Here is an 18,507-nt window from a genome sequence, read left to right on the forward strand (position 1 = left end):
GACAAACAGTAATAAATTTAAAATTGAGAAACGAGTTTGAGAAGGAGACACAATATCTCCGAAGTTGTTTACTGCTGCCCTTGAGGAAGCTTTCAGAAGATTAGACTGGTCACAGAAAGGAGTCAGTGTGAATGGAGAGTACCTAAACCATTTACGATTTGCAGATGACATTGTGGTCATAAGCCACAATCCCAAAGAATTAGAGGAAAATCTTAATCAGTTATGCAGAGTTAGTAAGGATTTTGGACTAAAGATGAATATGGCTAAAACAAAAGTAATGATGAACAAGTATGCCACAGAAAGGAATATAATGATTGAAGGAGCAGTAATTGAAAAGGTGGAGCCGTATACTTATCTGGGACAAGAAATGGCTGGATATCAAGAGAAGAATAAATTTTGGATGGATTGCATTCAGGAAATATAGTCACATACTGAAGAGCAATATTCCAATTTGTCTAAAATGTAAAATAATGAACCAATATATACTCCCCACTATGACTCATGGAAGTGAAACTTAGGCACTCACCAAAAGAATGGAAGAGAAGTTGAGAACTACAGAGCGAAGAATGGAATGAATTATATTGGGAATCAGACTGTTAGATAAGAAGAGAAACACATGTATTAGGCAGCAAACTCAAGTAAAGGACATTCTTATCAAAACTAAAGAACTAAAATGGTGTTGGGCAGGACACATAGCTCGAAGACATGATGACAGATGGACTAAGAAAATAACAGAATGGTACCCACGAGGAGCTAAGAGAAAACCTGGAAGACATCAACAGATGAAATTCACGAGTTTGTGGGTAGTAAATGGATGGCCATTGCACAAAACAGAAGGGACTGGAAAGTTGCTGGAGAGGCCTTCATCCTGCAGTGGATTGAAAATGGCTGATGATGATGATGATGAACCTCAAAATATAGCCATTTACTAAATAATACATTAAATTTCATGCATTAAATTAATATTTTTATAATGAATTGGAAATCATATACTTTTTATATTTAATAATTAATATTTATAATTTTATTCTGCCTATCTTGCCTATCCAGAGGGCACGTCCCTGATATATACACTGGTGTTCAATGAAAGTGCATCACCTAGAAATTTTACATTTCTAACCCGTTTTTCGCGATGGTATGTTACGTTGATGACTAGCATCACAAATAGAAATATAAACAAAAGATATTTATAAATAGTTAAGTCAAAGCTAATTAATATTTGACAGGTGCTCTCAAAATATTCCAAAATGAGCATTTGCAACCTTTGGTAAACAATAATTATGGCTGAAATGTTATCAGAAGCCCTCAGTTTTCTTCAGTTTATCATTTTAAATGGAAAACAAAATGAAAAGTTCACTGGGTGCAAACTAATATTTAGTTGAACCGCCTCTGGCCCTGATGACAGTAGCACACCATCGAGGCATTGCAAGATCAATTTCTGAAGATAATCAACTGATAGTTTGTGGTTCCAAACACGAATTATGGCTTCCTAAAGTTCACAAAGGGTTTTTGATTTCTTTCTGGCAACTGCACATTCCACACAATGCCAACAGTTCTCTATAGGATTCAGGTCCAGGCTGTTTCCAGGCCAACTAACAGTTGTAATGTACCATTCTTCAAACCATTTTTTCACCTATAACAAATGTAAACACATTAGTGTCGAACCTCTAATGCAGAAATGAAGCTAAAGTAACTACAGAAGTGCTTACTTACACTTTTCGCCCGATGACAAGGAGCACAGTCTTCCCGAAAGATGCAGTTATTTGGCAGGTTGAAATGGTCTCTAATGGTTGGCAGCAATTTGCCTTCCAATATAGCCAGGTATCCATTGGCATTTATGGAACCTTTTATAAACTGCGCGATATGAAATGCACCCGCATATCTTTTTTGCTGGTAGGGAAATTTTTCGGTAGACACCATACAGTCTGGATGGTATTCTGTGGCGAATCATTTGTCTCCCATCAGAGCCATGCAGGTTGAATACTTTTAATCTTAGAAAATAACTGACTTCCACTACTTGGGGGTCCATTTGACACGCTCCTTACACCAAATTAATCAGGCCTTTTTCATTTTTTTTTTTTTTTTTTCCTCAATGTGAGGAGGGGCTTCTTCTTAGGATGATGGGCTACAGTCCATTTTTGAAGAGGTGTCTTCTGACTGTTACTGCACTTGCTACTTTCCACTTCACCCCTCCGTTCATTCGAAATACCTGTCCAGCTGAGCCTTAAATTTATTTAGGCTATCAACTTCCACAACAAGCGATGGAAGTCTGTTCCACCAACCAACTACCCGCTGGCTAAAGGCAAATTTCCACACATTATCCTACATCTGTCTTTCCTCAATTTGAATTTATGCCCTCTCAGGTGATTATTCTAAGCAAGAGGAAGAATCCCATCAGCATTGAGCATGCTCAAACCATTCAAGGCTTTATACACCTCTATCAGATCACCTCGCCGGTGCCTAGTCTCCAGACACTGTAATTTGCAAAACTTAAGCCTTTCATCGTAAGAGCAACCCTTTGTTCCATTCACTAATCTTGTTGCACTTCTCTGTACTCATTTCAGCAGCTCTATATCCTTGAAATGAGGTCTCCAGACCTGTATACAGTACTCAAGGTGTGGCCTGACCATTGCCTTATACAAGGGAATAATCACCTCCTTATCCCTGCTAGAAAAATTCTTGTATATCATTGACAAGACACCATGAGCTACTCCTGCAGCCCGTCTGCACTGCTTAGAGAACTTCATATCTGCCTGCCCAATTACCCCCAGTTCCTTTTCCTTCTCTACGACTGTCAGTGTAGTACCATAGAGTTGATATGTTGCTCTGTCGTTGCTGTTTCCCATATGTAGTACTTTTACATATGCTGTTTCCCATATGTAGTTTAACATTTGTCAATGTTAAACTTCATTTGCCACCTCTTAGCCCATCTGCTCAACCTTTCCAGATTCTGTTGCAGCAGCATAGCGTCAGTAGTGTCCTTAACAACCCTGCCAACCTTTGTATCGTCTGCAAACTTGGACATTAAGCTTGATATATCATAATCAGTATTATTTATAAATACAGAAAACAATAATGGACCCAACACTGAACCCTGAGGGACTCCACTAATAACATTAGTCCACGATGAGCGGTGTCCATTGATTACCACTCTCTTCTCTGTCTTCTCTCCCTCAACCACCCCTTTATCAGTAGCAGTAATTTGCCTCCAATGCCACACTGCTCCAATTTGTGCAGCAGATTGTACAAGATTATCTAGCTTACTGTCAGAGTTCTTTTGTGACTGCATCATAGTATCCAATCAAATTGGTCAGGCAAGACTTCCCTTTAACAAAATCATGCTGGGTCAGAGCTATAACTGAAGTCTTGTCTAGATGATCCTGCAGTGCTTCTTTAACCAGTGCCTCCATTAATTTTCCTGGAACGGAAGTTAAACTCACAGGTCTATAATTGCTTGTGTCAGCCTTTGATCCTCCTTTGTGAATTGGGGTCACATTTACACATCTCCAGTCTATGGGTACCTCACCTGAGTCCAAGGAAGCTCTCATAATTATGGCTAAGGGTTTGCTTACTTCCTTTGCTGCCTCCTTTAATATGACTGGATAGATCCCATCCACCCCAGGTGCCTTTCTTGTGTTTATCTTCAACAATTTCTCCTCCACTTTACTCTCAGTTATTACAAGATTATCTAGTTTACTGCCAGAGTTGAATACACCTCTGACATTCCCCTCGCTGAATAACTCCTCATGTGTGAATGTCAATGCAAAATATTCATTTAGTTTGTTAGCTACCTGAGCAGGATCATCAACAGTTGAACCATCGATATCAAGTGGACCAATCTGATTCATCCCCTTCCTTCTAGAGTTTACATAAGTAAAGAACTCTTTGCTGTTTTTCTTTGCATCCCTTGCCAAAGATTTCTCATAATATGCCTTCACCTGCCTAACCTCCTTTGTAACTTGGTTGCAGATCAGCTTATATCTATCATAAGCTTCTGTGTCACGTGTTAATTTATATGTAGCCCGTGCATTTTTCTTCTCTGCCGTATGTCTCATTAGTTCATCTGACATCCATTTAGGCCTAAACCTCGAACAATATTTCTTAGTTGGTATGTAAAGCCTAGTAGCTTCCAAGATAAGTTCTTTGAATGCTTCCCAATTTTGAATTTGCTGTTGGTAACATTATCAGTTGGTCCCACTGTATAGAATTTAAATACTGTCTCAGTCCATCATAGTCACCTTTATGAAAGCAATAACCCTTCCCTTTATGGTAGTTACCTCTTTGAGTAAATCCCACTTCAGTACACTGTGATCACTGCCACCTAGTGGTTCCTTTATCTGCAGATTCTTAATGCATGAAGAATCACTACTGATAATCAAATGAAGAGTATTACTCCCTCTAGTTGCCTCCCGAACATGCTGATGTAGAAAACAAAGGCATAAGCGCTTCAAAATGCAGTCCTGGTTTGGCAGAGAGACTCGTTTGCGTCCAGTTACTTTTTTTCCTATCAGCAGAACCAGTATTCTTGAGTTTGAAAAGAAATCTACTCACTGTTGTATGATTACAAGACACTCTATAATATATGACGGGAAGAACATCCTTCCTCACGTAAAGCAACAATAGCACTGTTTCTTCGTGGTGTCAACTGCAAGTAACTTGCCATCCTGACTCAAGCAAGGAAAGACTGCAACTCTTGCAGAGTGTGCTTATATAGCTGAAAGTAACAGCTGATGCAATATTACGTCATCACCTACACCTGTCAATCTTATGTGATGCAAACTGTAAGAAATATTGCCATATACTTATGTTATTCGGATGACAGTTACAATTTTAAGGGATGATGCATTTCTTTGAACACCAGTGTATATATGAGGTAAAAATAATAAATTCATTGAAAAGTGCAAAGATGGAGGCATAAATTACACAGAATGCCAAAACTAATAGGAGAAGGATAGCAGAAATTGGAGATATTGAAGGCATGAGAAAGAGAGAAAGAATGTGAATATCCTATATAATATAATGAATTTAATAAAATTATAGGTTGAATTGGATAGCCAATTAGAGAGCAGTGAACTGTATAGCAAAATGATTAGATTAATATATAGAGTTATTGCACACATCAGATAAGGGTGGGATTCTTTGGTTAAAAGTCCAGGGAAGGGGGAGAAAAATTATAAAATTAAAATCTGATGTTAGCTAAAATTAAATATTGATACATAATCAGGTTTCCTCAGGGGACTACACCTGATCATGTATTAAAAACCTGATCATGTATAAAAAACTACGTTTCTATGCTTGTCTCTATTGTGGAAAAAAATGGAATTTTAAAAATAAAAATAAGCGAGTGCAAATATGAGGGTAATGCAGTAGAACTTTGGAAAAATATGGACAAGGTAGTCCCAATGCAGTGTACATTGTAGAACATAAGAAATTAAAGTAAATTAAGAAGTAGAATAGTAATAAAATTAAAATAAGTGCTTACAGTGTAACTTAGATGCATTAATAGGCGGTTATAAGTTAGAATTAGTAAATTACACAAATTTAGCAAAGATTTTTTGGGAGAATTTATATAAGAATGTCAAACCTCCTTAACCTCTTGCTATCTTTGCTTTTTTTATCTACACTTCCCTTCCCTTCCCTCCCCTCCCTTGCCTTTTACCATTTGCTTGCATTATCTTCTAATTTTGCTTTCTTATACAAATTCTCAACAGTTTTTGGACATTCTTGCATTTTTGCCAACTATTTTAATTTAATATTGTGCAATACAGTAAACACACAAATTATATGATCACTGTAAGTAGGTAAAGAAACAACATGAATTGACAGTTTTGTGATAGTTCATAACAGCAGTGCCTTACCATGGTTATATTTCTAGCTCAGCAGGTTGTTCAGTTTATTTCCTTCTTCCATCTCATTTTCTAAGATTTATACATTCTGTATATATTATGTACCTTGTCATTGCAGTGTCTTACTGTGTGGAAAGCTTGACTAGCAAATGCAGAATACTTGACTACTATAGTGTGTGTGTGCTTGCGTGTATGCATACATATGCGTATGCTATTATTTTCTTTAAGTAAAAAGAGAATAATACTTCACACTACTAAAGTAGTTTTTTGTTTAAGAGTTGTCTATAGTGTGTTTACACCAATACTATATAGACTATTATTCTCTCTGATAATTAATTTTAAGTTCATGATTCATACTCTGTTCAAGGTCTTTTCTGTAGGAACATGATTTGCATCCAGAAACTACCTGGGCCATCCCAGTTTTTTTATATTTCCTTTACTTTTAACTTTCCTCTATTCTTCCTTTCATTTATCATGAGCCGTTACTTTTACAAATGTATAGTGAGAAACTACATTCTTCCCGTACTACCTTTTTTCTCCTTCACAAAATTTTAGCACCCTTTTCTTGCTGCTTTGTGGAGAGGAACTTTTAATTTCTGCTTTCTGGAAAAGAGATTTAACATCTTACTTTCATCCCACCTCCTCGTTGCTTGAAGTTTCTACTGGCTTTGTCTTTTATATTCTAGATATTTCCATTATATCTCCTTTTTGTTTTGGTTTAGTTTTAGCTTAGTCAATTAGGTGAGTTCTTTTACTATTTTGTTTGTACATTTTCCATTTGTTCCTCCGTTGAGTCAACCGAAAACCACATGCCTGCATTCTGTTGGTCTCCATTGGTGAATCATTACTTATTCGAGGTAGTGCAATATCATGGCAACTCGTTTTGAAGGTATTCACAATATGAGATAAACTTAATGATGATCATCATCAGCCATTTTAAATCCACTGCAGGATGAAGGCCTCTCCAGCAACTTTCCAGTTCCTTCTGTTTTGTGCAATGGCCATCCATTTCATCATCATCATCAGCCATTTTCAATCCACTGCAGGATGAAGGCCTCTCTAGCAACTTTCCAGTTCCTTCTGTTTTGAGCACTGGCCATCCATTTACTACCCACAAACTCATGAATTTCATCTATCCATCTCTGCCTTTGTCTTCCAGGTTTTCTTCTAGCTCCTCTTGGATACCATTCTGTTATTTTCTTAGTCCATCTGTCATCATGTCTTCGAGCTATGTGTCCTGCCCAAGACCATTTTAGTTCTGTAGTTTTGATAAGAATGTCCTTTACTTGAGTTTGTTGCCTAATCCATGTGTTTCTCTTCTTATCTAACAGTCTGATTCCCAATATGATTCGTTCCATTCTTCACTGTGTAGTTCTCAGCTTCTCTTCCATTCTTTTGGTGAGTGCCCAAGTTTCACTTCCATAAGTCATGGTGGGGAGTATACATTGGTTCATTATTTTATGTTTCAGACAAACTGGGATATTGCTCTTCAGTATGTGACTATATTTCCTGAATGCTATTCATCCAAAATTTATTCTTCTCTTGACTTCCAGCCATTTATCATTATTACAGCTAATGACTTGTCCCAGATAAGTATATGACTCCACCTTTTCAATTACTGCTTCTTCAATCATTATTTCCCTTTCTGTGGCATACTTGTTCATCATTACTTTTGTTTTAGCCATATTCATCTTTAGTCCACAATCCTTACTAGCTGTGCATAACTGATTAAGATTTTCCTCTAATTCGTTGGGATCGTGGCTAATGACCACAATGTCATCTGCAAATCGTAAATGGTTTAGGTACTCTCCGTTCACATTGACTCCTTTCTGCGACCAGTCTAATCTTCTGAAAGCTTCCTCAAGGGCAGCAGTAAACAGCTTCGGAGATATTGTGTCTCCTTGTCGAACTCCTTTCTCAATTTTAAATTTCCTACTGTCTTTGTCTAGTCTAATAAAGGAGGTAGCACTCTCATATATTTTCTTCAAAATCATAATATATGGGGTATCAATGCCTTGTCTTTCCAGTGCCCGAAACATTGCCTTATGCTGTATGGAGTCAAATGCCTTTTCATAATCCACAAATGCCAGGCATAATGGTGTTTTATATTCATTTGCTTTCTCCATTAGCTGTGATATTACATGAAGGTGATCCGTAGTTGAGAATCCTGTCCTAAAGCCAGCTTGCTCTTTCGGTTGATTCTCATCAAGTATTCTTTCTAATCTGTTAGCAATGACCCTTGTGAACAACTTGTAGATGTGGGATAGCAAGCTAATTGGTCTATAATTTCCAATTTCTGATTTATCTCCTTTCTTATGCAGCAAAACTATGATTGCATTATTCCACTGCTTAGGTGTCACACCTTTTCTAATACACTTTGTGAAGAGCCTTGCCAGTTTTTGTGTTATGTCTCTTCCTCCCAATTTTAACAACTCTACAGTAACTTCATCTTCCCCCGGGGCTTTCTGATTCTTCATTTTCTTCATTGCATGTTCTACCTCATCAGGAAGGATATCAGGTATGTTGTATGTGTTACAAATTTGCGATCCATCTTCCCCACTGATGGTATCATTCCCTCGCTCCTTGTATAACTCTTTATAGTAGTCTTCTGCTATTTGAATTATGCCTTCTCTGCTGTTTATAAGTACACCATTGCTATTCTTCAGTTTCAGTATCATTTGTCTTTCTCTATTACTGCTCATGGCTGCTGATTTAATTCCTTTGTTTTCCCTTAATGCTTGTTCTACTTTTCTTGTGTTAAATTTTCTTATGTCCTCTCTGAGTCTCTTTCTAATGGCTTTGCATAACTCAGTATACTCAATTTTCGCCCTGTCAGTGTTTTTCTTGCTTTTCATTTGTCGTCTTCGGTTCATCATGACAAGTGTTTCTTGACTAATTTTTTCTTCTTTGGATTTCTTTTTCCCTATAGGTTTCTTGGGCTTTATCACTTTCAAAAAGTTGTAATATTCCTCGTCGATATCTTGGTCCTCAGCAGTCTGCAGAAGCTCATACTTGTTCTTAAGTACCAGTACATACTGCTTTTTCTCCTCTTCTGTTATCTCAAAGACCTTTGTATTATTTACTCCAGACAGTTTTTTCCTTTCCTTTCCTACATCTATATCAAGTGTACATCTTACCATTCTGTGATCACTTCCAACATTTACCTTATTCAGGACAGTAACATCATTCACAATATATCTTCTGTTAGTGAGGATGAAGTCGATTTCATTAGTAGTTAATCCATTTGGACTCTTCCATGTCCACTTTCGGTTCACCCTTTTCTTGAAAAAAGTGTTCATTACTGACAATCCTTGAGATTCTGCAAATTCCACAAGTCTTTCACCTCTTTCATTTCTTTCACCAATTCCAAAATTTCCTATTGTTCCCCTTTCTGCACTGTTTTGTCTTTTTCCAACCTTAGCATTGAAGTCTCCCATAATAATAGTGTAGTGGGTTTTATGCTCATCTAGAAGACTCTCAATTTCGGTATACATTTCTTCAACCTCTTCATCATCATGGCTCGATGTTGGTGCATAAATCATTATAATCTTTAGCTTGTATCTCTTAGAAATCTTGAGTATTAGTCTTGACACTCTTGGTGATGTACTTTTGAATTCCAAAATGTTTTTAAAATCTTTATGGACCAGAAACCCAACTCCACCTTCACTCCTTTCACTGTTTCCATTGGTGTACAGCAGATTTCCACTTGATAAACTTATAAGTGATTCATTTCTTCTTCGTGTTTCAGCCAAACCGATGATATTCCAATTCACATTTTCCAGTTCCTTTTCCAGCTCTAATATCCTGTCTTCACCAATGAGTGTTCTTACGTTATAACAGGCCAAGTTCAATTTCCGTGCATGGCAGCCTGGTTGTATCCAGAGATTCTTAGCACCCTCTGCTTCCACTCTGATCCTCTCACTGCCGTAAGAGGGAGAGTGAAAGCTGCTGGGGACTGAAGGCCATTTGTTTCGTCGTGCTTTCATGTGCTGGAGGGGTTGGTCTTTTCCTCTTCACGCTGACCAGAGGTGTCTTGAAGAGAACCACTGTAAACGTTCGTTGCCACCTAAGTGACGTAACAGGGCTTACCATCGAGAAGGTGTGCAAGAGTGGATTTTAGGGAGGCAGGCCAACTGGACTTCTCCTAAATCTTCTGTAATAGAGAGATATTGGATCCATCAGTGTTTTAGGCTGAGTGTCTGATAACACACAGGATACCTGTTCCCCTTTAAGCCCCATCCATTTACTACCCACAAACTCATGAATTTCATCTGTCCATCTCCATTGATGTCTTCCAGGTTTTCTCTTAGCTCCTCTTGGGTACCATCCTGTTATTTTCTTAGTCCATCTGTCATCATGTCTTTGAGCTATGTGTCCTGCCCAAGACTATTTAAGTTCTTTAGTTTTGATAAGAATGTCCTTTACTTGAGTTTGCTGCCTAATCCATGTGTTTCTCTTCTTATCTAACATATCTTAGCAATAAATAAACTCATACACCAACCATTAGAATAAGTATTGTACTGTAACCGAAAATTTACAAAATAAAATAAAATTACTACACTATGTATTTACAAAAACTAATATTATAATAAATAAATTATGTACATTGCGAAAACATTAAAACTGTAATAAAATCCTTGCAATAAAATATACTAAAATAAACTGGATTAAAAGCAATAAAAACCTGTAGCTTTCAGAATCATGGTCTTCCTTCCTCAGCAGTAACAAAACTTCCTGCAACACTTCCTTATATAACAGGCTCATGGTACTTATACACTTGGTTCAGTCGGCGCATGGTCTGAACTGGAAGTGGAAACAGCTTGGGAGCGTGTCAAACAAAACCGTTCATCCGTACTTAGGACAATGGTTTCAAATGGGACGCTCAGTACTGAGCGTCTAGTGAGAATTTTGCGTGGTTATAAAACACTCCGTGTGCAGCTTCCCGGGCGGAGGTTGTACATAGTTGTGTCTCAGGTAAAAGATCCAATAGCAAAGGACCTGAGTAGTGGAGTGTTATATAGGATAAAATTCCCGGATTGTTTGTTTGTTTGTTTGTTATTTGGTTTTTTGGAGCATGAGCAACTAAGGCCATATTGCTCCGGGATATGCGGTGGTCATTCCCTGACCTTTCCGCATCCTCCGTATTTGGTAGTGATGGGCTCGAACCCCGGTCTAATCAAGAAGCGTGTGCTATGCACTGCTGCTCCTTCCCACCTGGCTACGGAGGCGCCTCCCGGATTGTGGGGAATGTTATGTGGGCGAGACAAAACGATGGCTTAAGGATCATTTGGGGGAGCATGCAAATGCTATAAAAACTGCTGATCACAACAAGTCTGCTGTGGTCGAGCATTTTTGGGAGAGGCAGCATCAAATCTCCCTAGAGGATGCGGTTATTGTGTATCGAGTGCATGGGTTCTGGGACCGTAAATGGCTCGAGAGCTTACGAATCTGTTCATCCGACAGCAATACCATGAATAGGGACAGAGGTATGCATCCCATGTTTGAAAACCATTGTCCTAAGTACGGATGAACGGTTTTGCTTGATACGCTCCCGAGCTGTTTCCGCTTCCAGTTCAGACATTATGCGCTGACTGAACCACGTGTATAAGTACCGTGAGCCTGTTATATAAGGAAGTGTTGCAGGAAGTTTTGTTACTGCTGAGGAAGGAAGCCGATGCTTCGGAAAGCTACAGGTTTTTATTGCTTTTAATCTGGTTTATTTTAGTATATTTTATTGCAAGGATTTTATTACAGTTTTAATGTTTTTGCAATGTACATAATTTATTTATTATAATATTATTTTTTTGTAAATACATAGTGTAGTTATTTTATTTTATTTCAATTTTTAAATTTTCAGTTACAGTAAAATACTTATTCTAATGGTTGGTGTACGAGTTTATTTATTGCTAAGATATGAATTTGCCCAACCTCAGAGGCCTTTTCCAGGATATTCTTATCTAACAGTCTGATTTCCAATATAATTCGTTCCATTCTTCGCTGTACAGTTCTCAGCTTCTCTTCCATTCTTTTGGTCATAGTGGGGAGTATATATTGGTTCATTATTTTACGTTTCAGACAAATTGGGATATTGCTTCTCAGTATATGACTATATTTCCTGAATGCAATCCATCCAAAATTTATTCTTCTCTTGACTTCCATCCATTTATCATTATTACAGCTAATGACTTGTCCCAGATAAGTATATGACTCCACCTTTTCAATTACTGCTCCTTCAATGATTATATCCCTTTCTGTGGCATACTTGTTCATCATTACTTTTGTTTTAACCATATTCATCTCTAGTCCAAAATCCTTACTAACTCTACATAACTGATTAAGATTTTCCTCTAATTCTTTGGGATCGTGGCTTAGTACCACAATGTCATCTGCAAATCATAAATGGTTTAGGTACTCTCCATTCACATAGACTGCTTTCTGTGACCGGTCTGATCTTCTGAAAGCTTCCTCAAGGGCAGCAGTAAACAACTTCAGAGATATTGTGTCTCCTTGTCGAACTCCTTTCTCAATTTTAAGTTTATTACTGTCTTTGTCTAGTCTAATAAAGACTTTGTCTAGTCTCATATATTTTCTTCAAAATCTTAATATATGGGGTATCTATGCCTTGTCTTTCCAGTGCCCAAAACATTGCCTTATGCTGTATGGACTCAAATGCCTTTTCATAATCCACAAATGCCAGGCATAATGGTGTTTTATATTCATTCGATTTCTCCATTAGCTGTGATATTACGTGAAGGTGATCCATAGTTGAGAATCCTGTCCTAAAGCCAGCTTGCTCTTTCGGTTGATTCTCATCAAGTATTCTTTCTAATCTGTTAGTAATGACCCTTGTGAACAACTTGTAGATGTGGGATAACAAGCTAATTGTCTATAATCAATGGACACTGCTCGTCGGGGACTAATGTTATTAGTGGAGTCTCTCAGGGCTCAGTGTTGGGTCTATTATTGTTTTCTGTATTCATAAATGATATTGATGATGGTATATCAAGCTTAATGTCGAAGTTTTCAGACGATACAAAGGTAGGCAGTGTTGTCAAGTACACTACTGATACTATGCTGCTGCAACAGGATCTGGAAAGGTTGAGCAGATGGGCTGAGAGGTGGCAAATGAAGTTTAACATTGACAAATGTAAAGTACTACACATGGGAAACAGCAACCCCAGAGCAACGTATCAACTCTGTGGTACTACACTGCCAGTGGTAGAGAACGAAAGGGACGTGGGGGTGGTTGTGCAGGCAGATATGAAGTTCTCTGAGCAGTGCGGATGGGCTGCAAGAGTAGCTCATGGAGTATTGTCAATGATATACAGGAATTTTTCTAGCAGGGATAAGGAGGTGATTATTCCCTTGTATAAGGCAATGGTCAGGCCACACCTAGAGTACTGTATACAGGTCTGGAGGCCTCATTTCAAGAAGGATGTAGAGCTGCTGGAACGAGTACAGAGAAGGGCAACAAGATTAGTGAATGGAACAAAGGGGTGCTCTTACGAAGAAAGGCTTAAGTTTTGCAAATTACAGTGTCTGGAGACTAAGCACCAGCGAGGTGATCTGATAGAGGTGTATAAAACCTTGAATGGTTTGAGCATGCTCAATGCTGATGGGATTCTTCCTCTCGCTCAGAATAATCACCTGAGAGGGCATAAATTCAAATCGAGGAAAGACAGATGTAGGATAGACGTGCGGAAATTTGCCTTTAGCCAGCGGGTGGTTGGTTGGTGGAACAGACTTCCATCCCTTGTCGTGGAAGTTGATAGCCCAAATAAGTTTAAGGCTCAGCTGGACAGGTATTTTGAACGAACAGAGGGGTGAAATGGAAATGGTTTTTTTTTTGGCTGATGCTGCATAAGCTTGCTTTCTTGCATCAAATGCCTCTATTAATGCTAATTTCCAATTTCTGATTTATCTCCTTATGCAGCAAAACTCTTATTGCATTACTCCACTCCTTAGGTGGCACACCTTGTCTAATGCATTTTGTGAAGAGTCTTGCCAGTTTTTGTGTCATATCTCTTCCTCTCAATTTTAACAACTGTACAGTAACTTCATCTTCCCCTGGGGCTTTCTGATTCTTCATTTTCTTCCACACATGTTCTATCTCATCAGGAAGTATATCAGGTATGTTGTATGTGTTACTAATTTGCGATCCATCTTCCCCACTGCTGGCATTATTTCCTCGCCCTTATATAACTCTTTATAGTAGTCTTCTGCTATTTGAATTGTGCCTTCTCTGCTATTCATAAGTACACCTTCACTATTCTTCAGTTTCAGTATCATTTGTCTTTCTGTATTACTGCTCATGGCTGCTGATTTAAATCCTTTGTTTTCCCTTAATGCTTGTTCTACTTTTCTTGTGTTAAATTTTCTTATCTCCTCTCTGAGTCTCTTTCTAATGGCTTTTCATAACCCAGTATACTCAATTTTCTCCCTGTCAGTGTTTTTCTTGCTCTTCATTTGTCGTCTTCGGTTCATCATGACAAGTGTTTCTTGACTGATTTTCTTCTTCTTTGGATTTCTCTTTACCTATAGGTTTCTTGGGCTTTATCACTTTCAGAAAGTTGTAATATTCCTCGTCGATATCTTGGTCCTTAACAGTCTGCAGAAGCTCAAACTTGTTCTTAAGTTCCAGTACATACTGCTTTTTCTCTTCTTCTGTTATCTCAAACACCTTTGTATTATTTACTCAAGTCAGTTTTTTTCCTTTCTTTTCTTACATCTATATCAAGTGTGCATCTTACCATTCTGTGATCACTTCGAACATTTACCTTGTTCAGCACAGTAACATCATTCACAATCTTCTATTAGTGAGGATGAAGTTGATTTCATTAGTTGTTAATCATTTGAGATATTCCATGTCCAATTTCTGCTCATCCTTTTCTTGAAAAAAGTGTTCATTACTGACATTCCTCTAGATTCTTCATATTCCATAAGTCTTTCACCTCTTTCATTTCTTTCACCTCTTTTATTTCTTTCACCAATTCCAAAATTTCCTATAGTTTCCCCTTTCTTCACTGTTTTGTCTCTTTCCAACCTTAGCATTGAAGTCCCCCCATAATGATAGTGTAGTGAGTTTTCTGTTCATCTAGAAGACTCAATTTCGGTTTACATTTTTTCATCATCATGGCTCGATGTTGGTGCATAAATCATTATAACCTTTAGCTTATACCTCTTAGAAATCCTGAGTAGTAGTCTTGACACCCTTGGTGATGTACTTTTGAATTTAAAAATGTTTTTTTATATATATTTATGGACTAGAAAGCCAACTCCACCTTCACTTCTTCACTGTTTCCATTGGTGTACAGCAGATTTCCACTTTATAAACTTATATAAGTGATTCATTTCTTCTTCTTGTTTCAGCCAGACCGATGATATTCCAATTTACATTTTCTAATTCCTCTTCCAGCTCTAGTATCCTGTCTTTACCGATGAGCGATTTTATCTTGTAACAGGCCAAGTTCAGTTTCCATGCATGGCAGCCTGATCGTACCCAGAGATTCTTAGCACCCTCTGCTTCCACTCTGATCCTCTCGCTGCCGTAAGAGGGGGAGTGAAAGCTGCTGGGGACCGAGGGCCATTTGTTTTGTTCTGCTGTCATGTGCTGGAGGGTTTGGTCTTTTCCTCTTCACGCTGACCAGGTGTCTTGAAGAGAACCACTCTAAACGTTTGTTGCCACCTAAGTGACGTAACAGGGCTTACCGTCGAGAAGGTGTGCATGAGTGGATTTTAGGGAGGCAGGCCAACCGGACTTCTCCTAAATCTTCTGAAATAAAAAGATATTGGATCCATTAGTGTTTTAGACTGAGTGTCTAATAATACACAGAATGCCCATTCCCCTCTAAGTCCTAAACTTAATGATGCCAATTTATAACTACTTAAGTAGTTGGCTATGTACAGAAATGATGCAATTGCACCAACTTGTACGCTAGTTAACGCCCTATGTAACCTGAAGTTCAGCCCCAAACTATTCTGTAATCTAAATTACTCCACAACATCAGGCATCTCTCATATTGTGGAGTTATACTTTGCAACTGGTTGTCATCGTTGTAACACCAGTGGAGTCCAATATTCACAGGGTTTCCGAGAATAGGTAACAACAGTCTTCCCCACTGGAGAAGCGTTGCCTATTTGAGGAGTTTGAGTTTTTGAGTGGTGTGAGTATGAGGAGTAACTGTCCCTTTCCTCCTTCAACGGCATTTCTTCTTCTTCCTCTTGTACTATCACTTTCCTACACCTTTTTTGGTTTCCTAAGTCTAATAGGGACAATATGTGGATAAAAGAGTATCTGATCCTATACCATTTTGCAAACGGTGCCATATGGGTGAAGGTATCTGCTGAGAATAAGTAACAACAGTCTTCTCCATTGGTGAAGTGTTATTTATTCGAGGTAGTGCAATATCATGGCAACTCGTGAAGGTATTCACATTGAGATATACTTAATGATCCCAATTTATAACTACTTAACCACTTGGTTACCCACCCACCGAAGAAGGGCCAAATAGCCCTGAAACAGTGCCGTCTGGGTGGAGGTACCTATCTGAGAATAAGTAACATTAGTCTTCTCCTTAGGCGAAGCGTTACTTATTCGAAGTAGTGCAATATCATGGCAACTCGTTGTGTGAAGGTATTCACAATATGAGATAGAACTTAAAACGATGCCGCCTTATAAATATTCTGTTTATTCAGAAATGGCTGTGTATTAATGATGCTATTGCACTTAATATATACATAACTACTTAAGTAATTGACTATGTACAGAATTGATGCAATTGCACTAACTTGTACGCTTCACCATTTTTTTTTTAAATTCTTTATTTCCCAGCATGTGCTTTGCATCAGAAACAGAGACTCTAGTCTGTGTTGTTGCCTCTTTGTGCAATTCTGGTGATTGACTCTTGATAATCACACCTGGGTTGTGTATTATATAACAGTATACTTATCTATTTTTATCTTTATGTATATTTATGTATTTATTTATTTTTTATCCATAATTTCCTTTGGTTTCTTTATTCTTTTCCATATATTTCTTTACTTTTTATGTATTTCTTCACTCTATTACTTATATCAGTTATATTGATAATTCTATATATATATATATATTTTATAGTTACTACTGTAAGAGTATAATTGGTATTATATAGGTACTCAAAATGTGTTAAAACATCGGTAAAAATATATGACACATACTATTAGTCATTTTAAGACAATATATATTATTAAGGATGATATAATATAAGAAAACTAGTAAGTAAGATGGGAAGTTATAGGTAGAATCCTAGTAGACGAGTCAAAACTCAGCCAGTCCACTATGTATTTGTATTGTGTGTGTGTGTGTGTGTGTGTGTGTGTGTGTGTGTGTGTGTGTGTGTGTGTGTGTGTGTGTGTACGCGCAATATAATAAGCTCAACCAGCACTAATAAAATCAACCAGTGAAGCCCACAAATTACTCAGTCCTAAGGTCAACTAGACTTGTGCAGTTATTTTATCACTTTGAAAACTATTCTTCTAATGACTAAGAACTTAAGATGATTTCTTTTCTGCTAACACTGACATTTATTTAATATAAATTTTTTTTTTTTTTTATATTTTAGGGGTGCTAGCAAAAATTATGCCTGGGCATCAAGTTCAAGCTCTATTTTGGCCGAATTTGGTACTCTGCATTTGGAATTTGTATATCTTAGTAATATTATAGATAATCCTGTCTATAAAGAAAAAGTAGACCATATACGTCAATTCCTGTTTAAAATGGAAAAACCACAGGGTCTCTATCCCAACTACTTAAATCCTAAGACAGGTAGATGGGGACAACGTAAGTAGATTTGTACTGTTGTAATTAAAACAAATAAATGAATTATATATATATGAGGCGTGGCAAAAAAGTTTCCGGACTGGTGAAATAAAAAAAAAAAAAATGAAATGAAGGAGCTTAAAAATAGTTTTATTTTTATTCAAAGTAACTACCTGATTGAATGCACTTGTTACTGTTCTAAAAGTTTCTGGAAAGAGTCAATGAAAGCATCCAAAGAGATGATGTTCAGTTTGGTGGTTATGTTTTTCTTTATGTCTGCAACATCCTGAAATCCATTTCCTTTGAGAGCAGTTTTCACCTTGTGGGAAAGGAAGAATTTCACTGGTGCTAGATTGGAAGAGTAGTGTGGATGATTGATCAATGCCATGTTTCATCAGAAATTTCTTCACAACAAGAGATTCTTCACAACAAGCTTCCTTGGACTCAGGGGAGGTACCCATTGACTGGAGATGTGCAAATGTGACCCCAATTCACAAAGGGGGATCAAAGGCTGACACAAGTAATTATAGACCTGTGAGTTTAACTTCTGTTCCCGGAAAATTAATGGAGGCACTGGTGAAAGAAGCACTGCAGGATCATCTAGACAAGACTTCAGTTATAGCTAGGACACAGCATGGTTTTGTTAAGGGGAAGTCTTGCCTGACCAATTTGATTGGATACTATGATGCAGTCACAAAAGAACTGGATGCAGGGAATAACTTTGATATTATATACTTGGATCTTAGAAAGGCTTTTGATACTGTTGCACATGGAAGACTGCTGCACAAATTGGAGCAGTGTGGCATTGGAGGCAAGTTGCTGCTATGGATAAAGGGGTGGTTGAGGGGGAGAAGACAGAGAGTG

At 37.7% G+C, this 18,507-nt stretch overlaps 1 protein-coding gene across 1 annotated transcript in view; it reads left to right on the forward strand.

Annotated features, from left to right (window-relative positions):
• The window catches only part of alpha-Man-Ia (alpha-Mannosidase class I a), a 262,108-nt gene that overhangs the window by 194,591 nt on the left and 49,010 nt on the right, over nt 1–18,507 (forward strand). Inside the window, exon 5 of the mRNA XM_090379089.1 lies at nt 17,447–17,664. Coding sequence (XP_090235215.1) covers nt 17,447–17,664 — 218 coding nt within the window. The remainder of the gene's footprint in view (nt 1–17,446; nt 17,665–18,507) is intronic.

The sequence above is a fragment of the Mastigoproctus giganteus genome, chromosome 8 (genome assembly GCF_048544385.1).
Source record: "Mastigoproctus giganteus isolate SK-2022 chromosome 8, ASM4854438v1, whole genome shotgun sequence".
Lineage (NCBI taxonomy): Eukaryota > Metazoa > Arthropoda > Arachnida > Uropygi > Thelyphonidae > Mastigoproctus > Mastigoproctus giganteus.